This window comes from Sander vitreus, chromosome 22 (assembly GCF_031162955.1).
Source record: "Sander vitreus isolate 19-12246 chromosome 22, sanVit1, whole genome shotgun sequence".
Classification (NCBI taxonomy): domain Eukaryota; kingdom Metazoa; phylum Chordata; class Actinopteri; order Perciformes; family Percidae; genus Sander; species Sander vitreus.
The window spans coordinates 21,624,889-21,642,959 of NC_135876.1; the positions used below are offsets into that span (position 1 = coordinate 21,624,889).

An 18,071-nucleotide genomic window follows, 5' to 3' on the forward strand; every position below is an offset into this window, starting at 1 on the left:
CTGGGACACTGGAGTGGAGAAATGATTTATTTGATTAGTTCCAACTGTGATTTTCCTGCTATGACGAGTCAACAGTGAAGGTACTGTAGCATTAGGGTAGAGACACACCTAATTTACTGCGGCCACTGGAAACTGTCAATCCAAATGCAATTTACAGCTGGTTTTACTGGAACAAATGTCAGAACGTGACTTTAAGCATCTTTTGATCTTGATCCCAACATTGCATATTTTTTAGTTTTTGTCCAGATTGAGTTTTAGAAGCGCTTGTGTATTGCGCATTTGGGTTTATTGGTAGATACAGTATATTGCATGTTTTAACAGTTATTATTTGCATGATTTTGTGTATTTGCTGTGTTTTGTTGTTTGTTGTGGCCATTGTATGTTGGGCTGGGGATCAAGGTGATGAGAAGGAGGAAAAGGACAACAAAAGTAAAAGAATGTGAACGGCTGGAGGAGAGTTTCAGTTTCAGTAGTTTTTATGCTGTACAGTAACCCATTTTATTTAAGAGTCATCCTGTGCAGCTTAACATTTTTTACAGCAGAAATACTTTTTTTGCTGGTAAAACAAGACCTTACACTACCATGTGACACATACAATAACATGTTGTAATGTACAATTATTTTCAATAAATATTTAATTGATCTTGGTAACCTCGTTTACTTTTCCAGACCCTTAGGTCACATTTCCTTTATTTATTTACTTACTTGCAATATCGGGCCTTGTGACAGCCAGATATCCAATAATAGTCTTTAGGGGAGCTGTGTCCTTCACCAAGCTGAAAGCAATTGGTGTGTTTCCACCCCTAACGACAGGCTGCAGGGCTCTGGGGCGTGCTGGTTGATGTTGGTGTTATCTGATTAGTGGCTGATTTGCACCTGGGACACCAGGTGAAGCCAGTTAACTGTTAACAAGCTGGAAGGACAGAAAAGCAGCAGCCTTTAAAACCACTCCTCTTACCATTGTTTCATAAGCTTTTACACACTGATGTCATATTTAAACACATCTTAAATGACTAAATAAGGAATTAGGCCTATAATAAATAATAATGTTGTTTCAACCATGACACTTAATGGTGCTAAAAGAGAAAAATCTTCCATTCACATCCACCATTATAGTATACACATGTATTACTTGACCATTCAGTTTCTGTTATTAATATTTGTTATGACAAGTGAAATGCTGCAGTGCTCTCCTTTCACAAGTACCAGCTTGAGAAAACTCACTGGTTTTGTCTCTGGTGAAGGCAAATCAAAGTGGTATATATTCTCTCCCTCATTCAGCTGAATGTCAGGAACACTCATCGGTGCCTCCCCACAGACCTCATTATCCTCTTAATTTCCAATTATTTCAAAGACAAATGAGTACGCCTGGCATCCAAGCAAAACCTGTCAATGATGAACACTGAAGACTGTGCCATCCTCACTTCTCTCACTGGAGATAAATGGGCTGACGATCAAACCTTTTTTCATTTATTTCTTCTTTTGCGTCTAGCTGCAATTTTGCTTTCATTCATATTCACAAATGGCTCACATGCTATCCACCATGTCCTGCCATGCTGTTGTCATGCAGCCTATTTGTGGTTGACATCGAAGGAGGATCTCAACAGTGTTTCCGCCAGTTTTTCCTAACATGTACAGGCGTCCTTATAGCTCAGCTGTTTGGGAGCTATTGTACTGGGTTCAGCTTTTACCTGGGACCTCCTCTGTTAGTTAACAATAGTAGTAGGTATTGGATGAAGAGCAAATAAAAGCTGGATAAATGATGTGTTTGGCCTTTGTATATGGCCTGAACATCTCTTGTAAAATAAGTCAAAATAAGGTTAAAAATCAGTGAGATTGATTGTCTCTCCCAGACTCCTTATTATACAAAACTCCAACGTCAAATTTGTGCGTCAAAAGAGATCAATATGAAGGTGAGAAAATAACCCAAAAAATGTTGGCATAAAATTATCGCATTTGAAGTTGTTTATCTAAGATGAACATTTTTGTGATTAATTGTGGTCAACTCAAAATTCCAAATCTATTTTAAATATTTGCAGATGATCATAATTTTTATGTAGAAGATACATACGTATTAATACTCCTCAAATATGTCTGTGGGCATCTCTGTCAATAGCTGCCAAAAAGTTGAACATGCTAGTGTAACTATAATTTTTTTTGTAAAATTTGTCAAGCATTCTTTCAATTTGTGTTATTCAGAAAATATTGATGGAATTTGAGTTTATTCTTTCAGTCGCAAAATGCAAAATGCAAAAAAAAGTATCTGGAGAGACAGCCTAAACCTAAATCTTATTTGGTTTACTTTTCCTTACAAGAAGCTCAGATTTTCTCGGCTGGGACGCGTTTCATATTTGATTAAGTTTTGATAGGTTACCACCTATGGGGCAAAGGATTTTGGAACCCAGCAGGGTAATGAGAGTAAACATTTTTCATCATGCTGCGCTAGATTAGTCATTCATTGCTTTTTAAATAAATAATTCCTGGCCGAACCCCAGGCTTCAAAAACGTCTCTTAGAAATCTGGGAATGATGTCACAGATTACCTATTGCGTGAATAATTTTTTGCATGATTCAGTGCATACGTTATTTATTCAGTACGTCACATTAAAATTTTACCTAGTGTTGCTCTTAAGGAATTTTAAGGTGAGATGGCAGGTGTACTTGTGGGTATCAAGTGGGAACCTCCCATCACAGATGTTTAACTGAATTTAGCCCGTGAACAATGATCAGACCTCGACAGGCTCATCCTGTGCTGACAGTGCACCGGCTTATATTAAGCCCACAAGAGTCCAAATTATTATCAAGATAGAAACACAACTCATTTGAAATCGGTGCAGTAACGCATGAATCCACCCACTGAGCACTGGGAATGATGTTCTGATACATTAGAGATTCCATGTTGTGCAGTACATGTGGCTTCTTTCACACTTCATCATTTAAACTGTTGTGACTCGCGACTGTCAGAACAGTGGGGAGTACCAGAGCACCTAGACGAATTGTAAATGTTTAACATGCAGCCGCAGTAATCATTTTGTTTTGTTTATGGGGTTGTTGACAGTCGGGGAGATACAGTATCACCACACTCTTATTAGTGAAGTGCTGTGAAAATTGCTTGCAGCTGCCATCGCTCATGTATTAGCAGTTTTCATATCTAACATGCTCTAACAGAAGATGATAAAGTCATGGAGTAACTTAAGAACCATATCTGTACTTTAACCACAGGTTCCTGCTATAGAGCAAGTGATCTGTTACCTTGCACACGAGAATCACGGGATCATGAGCTCTCACAAAAATCCATCTCGTTAGGCTTCAAGTAATGCGTTTTTGTCTGAACCACAGCAGACCACTCAGAGTCCTATGAGGAGCTACTGGCAGCTACGGAGGTGGTTAAGGCGTGTGTGACGACACGGAGAGGCAGCTGTTCGTTCAATACAACAATGGCGGCATATAAAGAGGTTAGCCTATGCTGCAATAGCATCAGTTAAATCAAAACTGGAGAGTGTTTCTTCATTAAAAGAAGAGCAAATAACAGCACTGTAGGCTTTTCTCCATGGAAAATATGTTTTAGCTCAATCTCCCGGCTGGCTTCAAAGGAGTTTGATGACAGATGGGTCATCCAATCACCTGCTAAGAATTTTGCCCGCCCTTTTCCAAACAATTCCCAATGATGGCTTCTCAGATAGTTCTGTGTAACACCAAACAAGTTTTCAAGCGATTCCACTGTCGCAGACAAATTTCCAATATCTGAATGATATCATGAGAGTCTTGCTAGAATTGGGGGCGCTCCTGTCGTCTCAATCGTTTGGTGTAAGGTGGTCATAAAACTCAGAGTCCGAGTCAGCCTTTTTTCCTGTCTTGACATTCCGACAAAATCAAACATGTTTGATATTAAGTCTTGGTAGTGAAGTCAAATTACGTGAACATTGTCAACAACCGAAGGGTGTGCTCCCTCCAGCACCAAACAGGAAGCAGCAAACGGCTAGAGCCAGTGTTGTTTATGGTTGCTATGGCGCCATCCTAAGCGAAACGCTAAAGAGGAAGAAGTTGTGATTTTCAACCCTTCTGAAGTGCGTCATCCAATGGGAGTTTTACCGGCAGATAAACGCAGACCTCCGGGTACTACCGCCATTCATCTGCATACACGTACGGCACAACAGAAAATCTGCAAACTTTCCCTTAAGTTACCAGCTAGCAGTAGCTAGCTTGCTAGCTTGGTTACATTTTTTAAAAACAATCTAGCTGTAGTCTTGCAATTTGTGACCCTGCAAGATCCCCAGTCTTTACATATTATGACAACGTTAGATGTGAGATGATTGTCTTTAGATGTGAGATAGTGTCAGACTTCAAAGTCTGTTCAAAGTCTTCTAGTGTATGGTAGGCATTAGGTGATCTGATTAGATTTGCCAAATTCACATATTAATGGTGGAACATTTGATCATTAGTAGATTCAATCTTTAATTCTACATTATATGGAGTATACATTAATACTGCACATGTGTGATAAGAGCGCGTACCAAGAGTCTGAGTCCATAACAGCAATGCGCATCCAAGAACAAACCAAATGAACAAAGCCAAGATACTCCAGGTACTAAAAAGGCTTTCTATTGGCAAACTGCATCCTCAACAACAGAGTAACAGTTTCCAAACAACTTCTTCACTAAAAAAACACCACAAAACTTCACTACTGAGAACCAATATGAAGTCATTTTTCATAGATGAATCAAAATTTGAACTTTCTAATTTCAGTTGGAGAGCTGACATTAGAAGAAATCCACAACAGGGACTAATTAGTGCATTAAATCCTAATGTTGGTGGAAAGATTCAGGAATGTTTTGCCTACTTAGTAGTCGCACAGAATCAGTCCTCGCTACAAAGACAATTGCTCCTTCATTCTGCAGTGGCCTTTCATCCCCCGAGGCAAAAAGCTGTGGGAAGGAAGATTCATTCTCCAGTACAGTGACTGTAAACTTGCACTGAAGCCATGCCACATGTATTGAGTTTAAGGAAGAGTAAGGAGCTCTGACTTGCATTGCTTTCTTTTTGGATGTATTCAGGAACCTTGGGGGACCAGTTCAACAATGCCCAGGTGGAGAATAAAAACACTCCACCGCCACACTTTTCAATCCCCAGCTATGGTACTTTGAGCTTAGAGCTCCATCAAAACAGACTGACAGTGTTTGTGGGTGTGAGGCTACTGAGGATCCTTTTTGGAGCCTTAAGAAATCTCCAAGGGGAAATGAGGGGCGAGGGATGGTAACTAGAGTGGGTGAAACATGAATCATTGAACATGTTACACAGTTACATGTTACAGCTCCTTCCGGCGCCCAAGACGATTTTCTCCCATCCCGGAATGCTTTGTGGACTAGCCAGACCCTCCTCCGCAGCGCTGTGGAGGAAGGTCTGGCAATGCGAGACTATAGCAAACCTGAATGTGGACAAAGCGGGTTTTAAATTTTCAAAATAAATCAGCAATAATTCCATTTAACATGGTTCAACACACTGAAAGTAAACATACGTTGTGGTATTTATTTTTTCTCTAAGACATCGACACAAGCGGAAAATATTCCAACTTTAGCAAACAAAGTTCTCATGAGACTTGATGAATATAATTCATGAACATTTTGGAGGATAATTAAAGTTCTGGTAGGTTATGAGTTCAGGCAGAGGCTTTGACACAAAAACACGCATACTGTATGTCCATAACTAACTAGCTACAGCTAACGTCGTCACAATCAGCGTTTTGCCTGTTTGGGACGAACAAGCGTGTGTTGTTGGCATAGCTGGTTATTTAATACTGTATATAATGGTAATTATGGTGAATTAGCCAAGCCAAATGTCAATACATACAAAATGAGTGAGAAAGGATTTCATCCATTCATTTAACTTCCAGAATTCTCCAAAATAAACGAATACAATTCTGTAGGCAAATGCAATTACCTTAGTCTGGCTAACAGACTAACTGAATAATATTTTTAGGGAATTTGGGGTTCATTATATGTGCATTAAGCAGCACATGAATCCGTCTCATATTCATTAAGAGGTTTCAGTTTCATGATGTAGCTTTATATTAGTCACACGCTGGTGAAGAAAGTCTGCAGCAGCCTGTCCTCATGCCTCCCCTGCATAACTTTTTAAGGCTATGTAGGTCAGCTGTCTCACTGAACGGTGCTGTTTTGAACCACGATTTTTAGATTTGTTTGTTCTCTCATTTCATTGGAAATTATGTATTAAGGCAGAGGTGACATGTCAGGGAGACAAATGCTAATCAACACATTTACAGCCTTTTTTTACCCTTTCCGAGGCATTAAAAAGCTCCACAATCGGCGTTATGTAATTGTACTTTCTGAATAGACTTATTTTCAAAACCTGAATTCACAGGCATACAGTGTTTGCACATTATGGCCTCTCATCTGTCATGGAAGAAGATGTGACTGATGAAGTCGCTTTGCATCTTAAAGTCAAAACTCCAACTTCTACAAAGAACTTTCTCAACAGCAAACAAACCGCAGCGTTCCCAAACTTTTGGGTAAAACAACTTTAATGATCGCAAGCTTGAATTTGAAAGGATTTTTAGTCTCTTTGATCTTTTATTTTCAAATCACCTTCACATACTCCAGAGTCATGAACATTTATAATATGCAAAGCCTTCCTCCATTAAATCATACCCCTATGTGAAGGCTTCAAGCCTCTGACCTCAAACGATATGAAAAGTAGCACCAGCTGGCTCTGCTGGCCCTAAGGTCTTAGCTTACACAACACACTGAAAAACAAAAAACGAAAACAAAAAAGGTCCCCCTTACCTCTCAGGCAGCCTGATACACAACCATATATGCACATCCATCCAACTGATATGCAAAGTGCAATTAAAGCTGTTTTGGTATGCAAGCATGCTCTGCAAACAAAGTCTACTGTAAGATGCATGGCTGCTCAACCAAAAGATACGGTGGTTTTAATGGAACATTATGGGAACCATCACCACTTGCAGTAGGGTTGCTATTTTCTTAGATAATCCATTCTGCTTCTTTTGACAAAAGATAAAACCTCGGGAGCTATTTCCCCAACACATATCCTCATACGCCTGTGAGATATTACCCTTGCCTTATCTGGGAAACATATGGGCAGAGCTTTGATAGATTGTGGCTCTAAAAGGAAGAAATCTTTATTCAGGGAGTGACGGTTTAATCCATGTAAACCCCTCTCGGTGTCTAACACTTATCTTGCCATTCATTTTCTGTACAAAAGCGCAATTTGGCACTCTGGAAACTTTACACCGCTTTTTAATTAATTAACATTTGAGTACATTTCTCAGCTGAAACTTGTTTCCTGTAAGTGTCACATATGCTTAATTACCTAACAAGTAACTAATTGCCACAAGATTAGTTTTTCCAGTCATGGATGAAAAATTCCGTCGAAAAAAATCACCTCCCCCCCCCCCCTTCTCCTTCCCTCTTAAAAAGCTTTATTCTCCACAAGATGTATCATCTACACAAGTTGCATGCTTATGGATGTGATAAGAACATGCTGTGTACAATAGAACGTCACTGCATCCGACGAGGACATTATGTTGCTTTCATTTCATTTCATGTCATTAGTCTAGCACAGCGATACTGCAGTGCAGTGTACAGACTACAGTGTCCATTAAGGGTCAAATTCAGTGCCTTCGAATTGAATAGGCTCCTTAATTACACATCGTAAGTTCGGCATGCAACTAAATCATTTAGAAGTAGTTAATGATTTCTTGCTCTAGGGCTGTTTATTGACTTAAACGTCATCAACTGTACAAAAGTCAGTTTGTGTTGGGGTTTTACAATTATGAGCTACAATATTGAAGTTGCTGTTGGATACTTCAATTCAATTTTATTTACAGTATCAAATCATAACACGAGTTATCTCAGGACACTTTACAGATAGAGTAGGTCTAGACAACACTCTATAATTTACAAAGACCCAACAATTCCAGTAATTCCCCCAAGAGCAAGCATTTAGTGCGACAGTGGCGAGGAAAAACTCCTTTTAGGAAGAAACCTCGGCAGAACCAGGCTCTTGGTAGTCTGACGGTGCCGGTTGGGGGTGTGGCAATAATAGTCACTATAAAGATAATGGAATAATGACCAGAAATAATAGTTGCTGTAGTTCATGGCATAGGAGGGCACTGCAGGGCGTTACAGGACGTAGCAGGGCACAGCAGAGCATAGCAGGGCGTAGCAGGATGTAGCAGGGCATAGTAGGACACAGCAGGATGTAGCAGGGCATAATAGGACACAGCAGGATGTAGCAGGGCATAGTAGGACACAGCAGGATGTAGCAGGGCATAGTAGGACACAGCAGGATGTAGCAGGGCATAATAGGACACAGCAGGATGTAGCAGGGCATAATAGGACACAGCAGGATGTAGCAGGGCATAGTAGGACACAGCAGGATGTAGCAGGGCATAATAGGACACAGCAGGATGTAGCAGGGCACTGCAGAGCATAGCAGGGTGCTCATTGGTCAAACACAGCTCCAAGTTTAACTGTCTGTATAAGTCTGAAAACCTACAGAAACTATATATATTAAATAAAGAAATTAGCGCAGATACTACTGATTATTTCAATTATTGATTGATCGGTTCATCATTATTCTTTTTTTTAAAGAACATCTCGGGGAAATTGTGAGAAAGACCCACAACAAGCGCTCAAAACAAAAAATGATTTCTTCAGTATAACTTAGTTCATCCACTCAACAGTCAAAAAACGAAGCTATTCAATTGATACGATACGAAACAAAGAAAAGAAGAATATCCTCGCACCTGAGAAGCTCGAACCAGAGAATGTATGGCATTTTTGCTTGACAAATAATTAAAATGATTATCAAAATTGTCAATTTTCTCCCAACTAACTGATTAATATTAATAATTTCCCCACTTGAATAATTCAAAGGCTTTGCTCCAATGATTTCAAGAATGGTGAACATTTCTGCATATGCTGGATCATACACTCTGTAATGCATTTTGGAAGTTTTTATATATATATATATATATATATATATATAGAGAGAGAGAGAGAGAGAGAGAGATATTACCCTAAGGGGATTTTCTCAGACTTGATAAAGCTTCCTCAGAGCCACAGAAGACATGATACCACTGCTTTTCACTAGTACAATGATTACAATGGGTACAATCGGTGGACTGCCCTTTTAATGCTTATTTTGTTATAGAGACCAGTATACAAATGAGTTTTTAGGCACTTGAGAGGCTCCCTCGGGAATCCCAACACAAATAGATGGCAGTGCTTTGATTCAGGTCACAAACATTTAATATTTGTATTTTATAGCTTACAGACTATTTTACCATTCTCAACACTATCCTGCTGTATGGGGGCAGCTATCCATCTTCCAGAGCAAGGCTCCCTTTTTCCAAAACTGCCTTAGAAATTTCCAGTTTACAATCACCCCCATCCAGGGTAGGTATTCACCTATGTGTTGCTTGAGGGATAAAGAAAAGTTGCAGTTTCGTGGGCTATGTTTCCCTTGACAACCACACTAGGAGAAAATGTTTTTTTCGAAGAATGGGAAATAAATACTGAAAAAAAGTTGGGGGGGGGGAGATAGAGTTTGATGCTGTGGCTGCATTCATCTGATAATTCAGAGTCCAATCAAACACAATTCGAGCTCTGCAATGTAATATACTAGGGCTGTCAATTGATTAAAAAATTACATACTCTGTGATTAATTAATTGAAATTAATCACATTCATAATTAACGGTGCCTGAACCGATACTTTTTAAGAAAGTAAAAAAAGACCGTTGGCGACATTAAAGATCGGCTTGTTTATTGCTAAGGCCATATGGTCAAAATTAAATGATTTAATAATAATGTATAACAATAACGAGTAAATTCACGAGTAAATTGCTGTTGAACGACAAAAACAACCACCAGATAGGAAAAGGACATTTACAATAACTTCAAATGCAGCACGAGGCTGTAGTTTACCAGTTTCATTGAACGCACCGTCTGTGTTGTTTCTCCGACGGCAGCTGCAGATTGTTACATCCCGGTGTTGAATCCTCTACAGTAAAACACAGTCACACTTTACACCGTTTAGCGTTAGCTGTCAGCATTTTAACTGTTTTTAATCCAGCTAATAGCTAGCGGTAGGCTAACGTTAGCTGCTGTCGAGTATAGTGTTAACTAGCGTCAGGTGCAGCGGTGTTTGTGTTTCAGAGCATCAGAGAGAAGCGCAGACATATCAGTGACACCAGATTTCGGTAGCCAGGGTTGGCAGGAAGAAGATTTTTACAAGTAAATGTTCCAATAAATGATCCAGGCAGAACATTCTCGTCTCCTCCTTCATTTTACAGATGAATGGTGGCTAGAACGGCTCCGGGTCAAACGTCAATATAGAATGGATTAATCTGCGTTATTTTTTTTAACACGTTATTTTTTCTCAGATTAATTAATCGAAATTAATGCGTTATTTTGACAGCCCTACAATATACACAATGCCTCACATTGAAACTCAACCATAGAAAAAGCTACTGAATGTCAGTTTGAGAACTTCTATGCTTGCCTTTGGCTACCATATATGACCTTTGCTGTGGGCCAACCCTCGGGCTCCTCTCAAATGTTGGAGGAATTTCTGTGCTTGTTTCAATCCAATTGTGAAAAAGATAAAAACACAGTCATTCTCGGAGCGGAGGGAAATAATGAGCGAGAAATACGAGGAAGAAGAATGAGAGGGAGGATTGTTATGAAAAGGAGTCTTTATGTCAGGAGGTACGAATGGTCTAAAATATTTATCATCTTCCCTTCGTCTTTCTTGAGACCATCGTCGGAGTTTCTGAAGGAAACAACACTGAACAAGAGCATGACAGGACAGAAGAGTCAGGGCTGGGTGGAGATAACTAATTGGCATGTACAGAAACACCATGTACTGTCTAAGTGATAAAATTTCAAAGTTAGTGCTAGAGCACTCCTTGTTTCCTGTCATTGTTACACAGAGAGCTGGGGAGTTTCATTGCAAAATGAGATATTCACCATTCGTGGCAGCTATTGAACTTTCTAGACATGACCCCTTTTTAGAAAATGCCTAATAGCTCAAAATGAAAGCACAAAATGAAAGCACATTGTAGCGTTTGGAGGTGAACTGGCTACTTAATCTCCCCCGCGGAGAAAATGACAGCACTTTGAAGTTTTAGTTTTCTTGTCTCGTATTACATAATAAAGGCGCGATGATTCTTTGTTCCTAATGGATGTCAGGGATGGTGGTGCTCCTTCCATTTGATGTCACATAAAGTATCATAAAGATGTCACTTTCTGGTACTTTGAATGGGGCATGTCAGACAAGATTTCTTATAGAGAAGGCAAGACTTCGCTATTACACCGACAAGAAATCTAATTAAAATGTGATGAAGCTCTTTCACATTATTTACTTGGCAAGTACTGAATAATTAACCCTAACACGCTAGCCATATCAAGAGGTGATAATATGTCACCTTGTTTCAGCTGACTCAAAGTGGACAAAATATCCAAGCCATTCTCACTCCCAACTAGTCAACATACTGAAGCTTGGTCAGTGGTCCTCAGCGTCAGATACCGATGCACTTTCGCAAACATCAAAGGACTTTCTCCAAGGACACTGGGGTTCGTGTTCCATTTGTGTCCCGTTTGTCACTTAAACGTTAATCTCGCATTGCTAGACCTTCCTCCACAGCGCTGCGGAGGAGGGTCTGGCTAGTCCACACAGCATTCAAGGATGGGAGAAAAACGTGCTCTGGTTTAGTGCCATTTCTTTAAACCAATCACTATCATCATGGGCGGGGTTAAGCAGTGGAAGGAGCCCCTGCGCCGCTGCAAAATAGCCTCGGGAAGGAACTTGTTTTAATGGAACGTGTACATTCAAAAGTTTTAGTTGTGCAACAGAAAACTCAGATTGGACAGATAGTCTAGCTAGCTGTCTGGATTTACCCTGCAGAGATCTGAGGAGCAGTTAACCATAGTCCTCAGAAATCCACCGGAGTTTAAAATTCCAACAAAAAGAAAGGGGAAGGTGACGGACATCCGGCCGGAAATTAGGATATCCGGCGGGATTTCCGGTAGCACCGATCCCGGAAGTGGAACGTCGTGGCTATAGACTACTTAAACATACACCTTTTAACCCCACCCTCGACTTTTTTCCCCACCCCTAAGAAATTTTGTTTTTACCCTGCCCATTGAAAAATGACGCCAAGGGGTCCGGACGAAGCACGTTGAAAAAATGACGCAAGAGTTATACTCAGAGCCTCAAAAAGTGACGCCAAGGGGTCCTCACCCACAACATTAAAAAGTGACGCCAAGGGGTCCTGACCAAGCGTCAATTGATGAGTTGGGAGTGAGAATGTGTTGAATAATCAGTAAATGCAGTTTGAACAAGTTTGCTCAGCACACTCTTCCCCTTTTGCATGACCCAAATTAAAACAATATACTAGTGCTATGCAGTATAGACGTAATACTAATTTTCTAGTATACTGTTTTGGCAATTTCAATACAAGAAATTAAAACACTCAATCATTTTATACTCTACTAACAAGAAATGAACATCAGCACACTTACAACCGTGCAAGTTTAGTATGCATACTGAGTATACTCACTTATACACTTGTCACTTCTCCAGGGTCAACACTTTACACTGAAAAGCCCGTTCGAATTAGTACGTATTCATTTTAGGACACAGCATCAAAGTTCTTCTGCACCATCTAAAGAGTGTATACCCAATATCTCCTTAAGCAGTCCCATTGCGAAAAGCGTCACGCACTAACAAATTAATGAGCCGATACAGAGAGACTGGCTCCTATAGAGGGGCTCACAGATGCCTCATGAATTGGAAAGCTGACCATGAGGAGATCCGGGGGAAACTGTGGGATACCAAGGTTTTATTTTTTGGTTCTGTGGCTCCAAAAAAAAAGTCTGCTGCTGCTATTTGTGGGGAAGCAACGTGTTTTACATCTTGGTTGGGTGAACATTTTTGGCTTTGGGAAAAAGTCTAATCATATTCATTGTTCTCCTTTAACCGATGAGTACAATGCTGTATATATTAAAGATGCTAGTTGTGACGTGTTCCACTTAAAGTTGGATTTTCCACTTGCCTCTTTTCAGTTAATATCAAAGAAGCTTGGAAAAAAATGCACATATGTTAACACATGGCTGATTGCTGAGTGTTTAAAAGATAATGGCAACATGAAAGAAATGACGCAAAACATATTTTAAGACTGGAGTTGTCATTATTGTGCATATGGCTGGCATAGCATCATCCTCTGCTTGGTGAATCACAAGCACCGTTGATAATGCCTCCCACCATGATAAACTTAACTGTATGGTGTATTGTATATCCATTCTTGGAGGAAGAAGACAAATGTACACATTTTCACATATCCACTCGTGGATTTTAGGACTTTATTGAGCAATAAAAAATATACACCAAGGAAAATTTAATTTTCCTTTTCCCCCATATTATTGTTCTTCCATCTTAAAATCTGTTTTAATACTTCCAGATGAACGACCAATAATCCAAAGCGACAAAATGAAAAAAATAAATAAAATAGAGCAGTCTTTTGAACAGTAAAAGTTGTAAACCACCAGAACAGTGTGAAAGCATCTCGGTTTGTTTATAGTGTCCACTGAAACTTTGAAAAAAGGTATTTCAAACGGATTTGGTTTGCACGGGAGCAAAATCGCAGACTAGGTCGACACATCTGAATCTGCCTCTCCGTAGAGTTCTGCCAGTTTCTGGAAGTCAGGCCCCCAGTTGTCCAGATAGTTATAATCCTGCTCCGATTGTGTGCCGGGAGTGTCTAAAGGGCTGATGGATCCCGTGGGTGAGCCCTGGCCCTCATAAGCGTAGGTCTGGAGGGAGTCATAGGGCGGCACGCTGGTGTCCACGTCGGCCTCCACCAGTCTCTGCTTGATGAACTCGTGCACATCCACCTCGTCCAGCTCCACCGCCTTGGTCCGGCGGCTGCGGGGCGTGGCGCAGTGTTTTCTCGCCTCTGGGCGAACGTCCCGCCGGAACTTGAGCTCTTCGGCAGCGGCTGGGTTGCGCAGGGCGATCATGTCGAAGGCCTCGGTGTCCTCCTCGCCTCCGCCCTCGTCGTCGTAGGTGACCACATTCTCTCGGATGTCCTCTTCGGAGATAATAAGGGGCTCTTTCTTGCTCCGTCTCAGTGTGACGAAGAGAACCACGATTGCTGCAAAAGAGAAGATTTTTTCTGTATCAGTACTTGCAGTTAAAAAAAAAAGAAGTTCTGAGGATAACAAATTCTTATGTTACAATAAATAATTATAACTCTCGGAAATATCTTTATACAACAAACTGACATAATAGTTGTAGACAAAAGTCAGACAGAAAAGAAAATTGCTTTCGTCAACACTTAAATTGAGAGCAGAACCACATCACATAACACAGAACAGCTGAATGTGGTTACAATGCTCTGCCATGTTTTCGTAAACGGCCGACCAAATGAAGACGAGCGTCTTTATGTGCATATTTATTCTATTTTCCGACACTAAATGTAACCAAGCGTTAAAGAGTTGTAAATCAGTAATTCGAAATAGCCGTCATTGGCATTGATCCATCCATCCATCCATCCATCTTCATCCGCTTATCCGGGGTCGGGTCGCGGGGGTAGCAGCTCCAGCAGGGGACCCCAAACTTCCCTTTCCCGGGCCACATTAACCAGCTCCGACTGGGGGATCCCCAGACGTTCCCAGGCCAGGTTAGAGATATAATCCCTCCACCTAGTCCTGGGTCTCCCCCGAGGCCTCCTCCCAGCTGGACGTGCCTGGAACACCTCCCTAGGGAGGCGCCCAGGGGGCATCCTTACCAGATGCCCGAACCACCTCAACTTGGCATTGATGTAATTTTGAATGCAAGCTGTTGAGATGACAATATACACACTACCATCATCTACAGAAGCACATTTGATCTCGCATCCAGCCAAAATGTAAATCATGCAAAAAGCAAACGTGTCAGCATACGGAGGAATGTCTCATGTAATCATCTTTTAGTTTTAGGTGAAGCCAGTGAGGGAAAAGAATGAGCCAGTTGTGCCACATTAAAGAAAATATAGCATGATGTTGCTAAATGTCACTGCAGATAAGAATCTTCCAGTGTGAAATATATTTTCCAACGGGTTATGAAGTCATGAAGCCGAGTAATATTTGATGACATGCTACTGCAACTAATGAGAGTTATAGTTCTTTGGGTTAATGATACCACTGCACGATGTTAACACTAACTAATCCATTTAATAAAATGTCATAAGCGAGGGAAGTGCATTCGTACAGCAGTGCAATATGTAAAAGAAGTTCATTATGCTGCATTAAAAGACAAGCCAGCTAGATCAGTGTTATTGCAAAGGCATCTTTGCTTCACAATCAAATTGCATTGAATATTAGCAGGAGGAATCTCAAAGGTTCAAAGGAACAAAACAAGAAATTTAACTGATGAACAACCTTCTTTTTTTTTTTTTTTAAAAGGTGCATGTAAATGTTTTCACCATCCTGGCGTTCCACATCCGTTAACTGATATATGCTATATTTATGTAACCAACAACACTACTGCGTTAAATAAGCCTCTCGGGATGAGACATTCAAGGTGAGAGCTCGACAGAGAGACAGGGAGGTGGTGGTGGTGGATTAACAGGAGGTAGAGGTTTCAGCTTTTATAATGTCAAGGATGCAATGATGCATCTGGCTAATCTACTTTATTTACTCAAGCAATACAATTTTCTATACATATTGTGGTAAATAAGGAATTATGTAGACAGACTATAAAGCAATTTCAAAGAGGAGAATTAAGCCCCCTGAGTAGACTAAGACTAAAGGTGTGTTGACACCAAGCTTCAGCTGTTTAGTCAAACACTGGAGCCTTTATTCCTTCAGTTCACGTGGGCAGGTAAGAATAACTCCATTCAAACTGTAGTAGTACTGAATAAGTGGACCAAAACACACTGAAAAAACAACTAGGAACCTGAACCAAATACAGTGCAATAAATCCCCCTTTTATGGGGGCAATACAGATGAACTCGTCAGGGAGCCCCTATGAACAAAAGTTAGATTACTACCCCTACTACAGAGACCACTGCACTGACAGTGTGGTGCCAACACAGGATCGCTGTAAAGAAGAAAAAAAAACCAAATACCTGCCTCCATTATTGCCACCGTGATAAACTTTGTCTGATAGTGTTACAAACTGCTGGGCAGTGTTTTGGCATCCGATTGGCCTAAAACTCATTACTTAAAGAGCAAGAAAAAAAAGAGTCTTCTTTGGTTAAGATTTTCACTCAGCAGTAATGTTGGTTGTGTTCAAAGGTGAAACAGACTTAATTTTCAATAAAGTGTTTTTGTTGCACTTGTAACCACCAGCAGTGACGTCACAGTGTCCTGGAGTACATCTGTACATCACTGCAGAAAGGTGAGAAGTGAAACTACCGGAGGTAAACAAAGACACCATTTTCATGGGGTGCTACTCTTTAAACTTCCAATATCGTACTTTATCATCTTGCCAGCATTGAAACAACCCCACCAACGCAGACCCTTGCATTTCATAAAGCAGGACCATTTTGGACCTGAATACAAGAAAAGGCAAGGCCTTAAGATTTTTGTATAGGACAGGTGGACAGGTAATAACATACCTTCATACTTATATTTCAGATTTTGTACACTATTGTTACGTGTTCTCCCCAATAAATGTACAATTAATCAAGTAACCTCAAATCTAGTCTGGCTTAATGGATGTACAAAGCCTTACATCCGGCGAGTGAGAGACGCACCGGATTTCCCTCCCCTCTCACTAGCTCCCCTATCGGGGCTTAACGCCGCCCAGCATGGTTGTGATTGGTTTGGAACATCTGTATCAGAATACATGAGTGATGTAGCCAGACCATACTCCATCCCTGACACAGAGCTGAGGAGATAGGTCTGGCAATGCGAGACTACCTCAAACCAAGTAGAAAAGTTCATTAGCATTTGCCCAGCTCATAATCCAGCCCCAGGTATGAGCAGACAGATAATTGGCATATAATAGCCAGCAGTAATGGTTGGAGCCTAAAATAATAAAATGAATTAATTCAGTCTGAATGAAATCTCCTACAGCTATTTCTTTTTCACGTTCTAACTGTGGTAGTAACTGAACTACTTATGAGGCCATGAGGAATCTTCCTCAAGCCCTGAAAAATTGCAACGAAGTAAACTTTTCCATTATGGTATAAAATGTGTTTGACTGTATCCTAAAACACCCTATGACTAAAGTAATTATGCAAAGATTCATCTATCTACATATATTTCATTGTTCAGTGCGGTTCCTTGCCTGTGTTTTTGATGAAATGTCCCTTAACCGGCATGTGATTAATCTCTGGAGAAAAAAAAATTCACTTTACTCCACCTGGTGCACTAGCACTGCCCGAGTGGGATTAGAGAGGGTGGAAAAAAAACGCAATCTGTGTGGGACAGTGCTTATCGCTCGACTTGTTTAAAGCAACCAATTACACAATGCAAGAATGTGAGAGTGGGCGGGGTGAGCTGGGTCAATCACTGTGAGCAGAACTAGGAAATAAAGAATTTGGGTTTTTCATTTACTGCCACATGCATATTTTCGAGCTGCTAAATTGTTTTGGCCACTATCTGCAGTTTAAGACTTCACTATGGTTTAGAGGTACACAGACATAATAATAATAATAATAATAATAATAATAATAATAATAAAACTCAGTTAAGGCAACTTCATTATTTACCTTGCATTTCGTACACCAAATGCACTTTTCACAATTCATAATACTTTTATTTATGTATTTCTATCCACTGTACACACCCTATTGTATTACACTCTCTACATTGCTGCTGCCTCAATGGTCCATTCAGGTCATTTCATTTAAGGCCAGTTGAGGTCTAACTGTTGCTCAGTACACTACTTTTGGCACCAGGGAGCATTACACTAGTCTACAAATATACATTTGCAGCAGCAGTAGCCATTGCAGAAGTGCAATTTATGCTGCAATTATCCTGGTTATGGAAGATTACACTGGAAGACTAGAGGACTGTTTCATAAACTAATGTTTTTAA

General features: G+C 40.4%; 1 protein-coding gene across 1 annotated transcript in view; it reads right to left on the reverse strand.

Moving 5' to 3' along the window:
* Positions 1-13,691: 13,691 nt before the first annotated feature.
* Positions 13,692-18,071, reverse strand: part of LOC144537044 (cadherin-18) — a 72,905-nt gene continuing 68,525 nt past the window's right edge. Inside the window, exon 11 of the mRNA XM_078280459.1 lies at positions 13,692-14,197. Within this exon, the coding sequence (XP_078136585.1) occupies positions 13,692-14,197 (506 nt within the window). The remainder of the gene's footprint in view (positions 14,198-18,071) is intronic.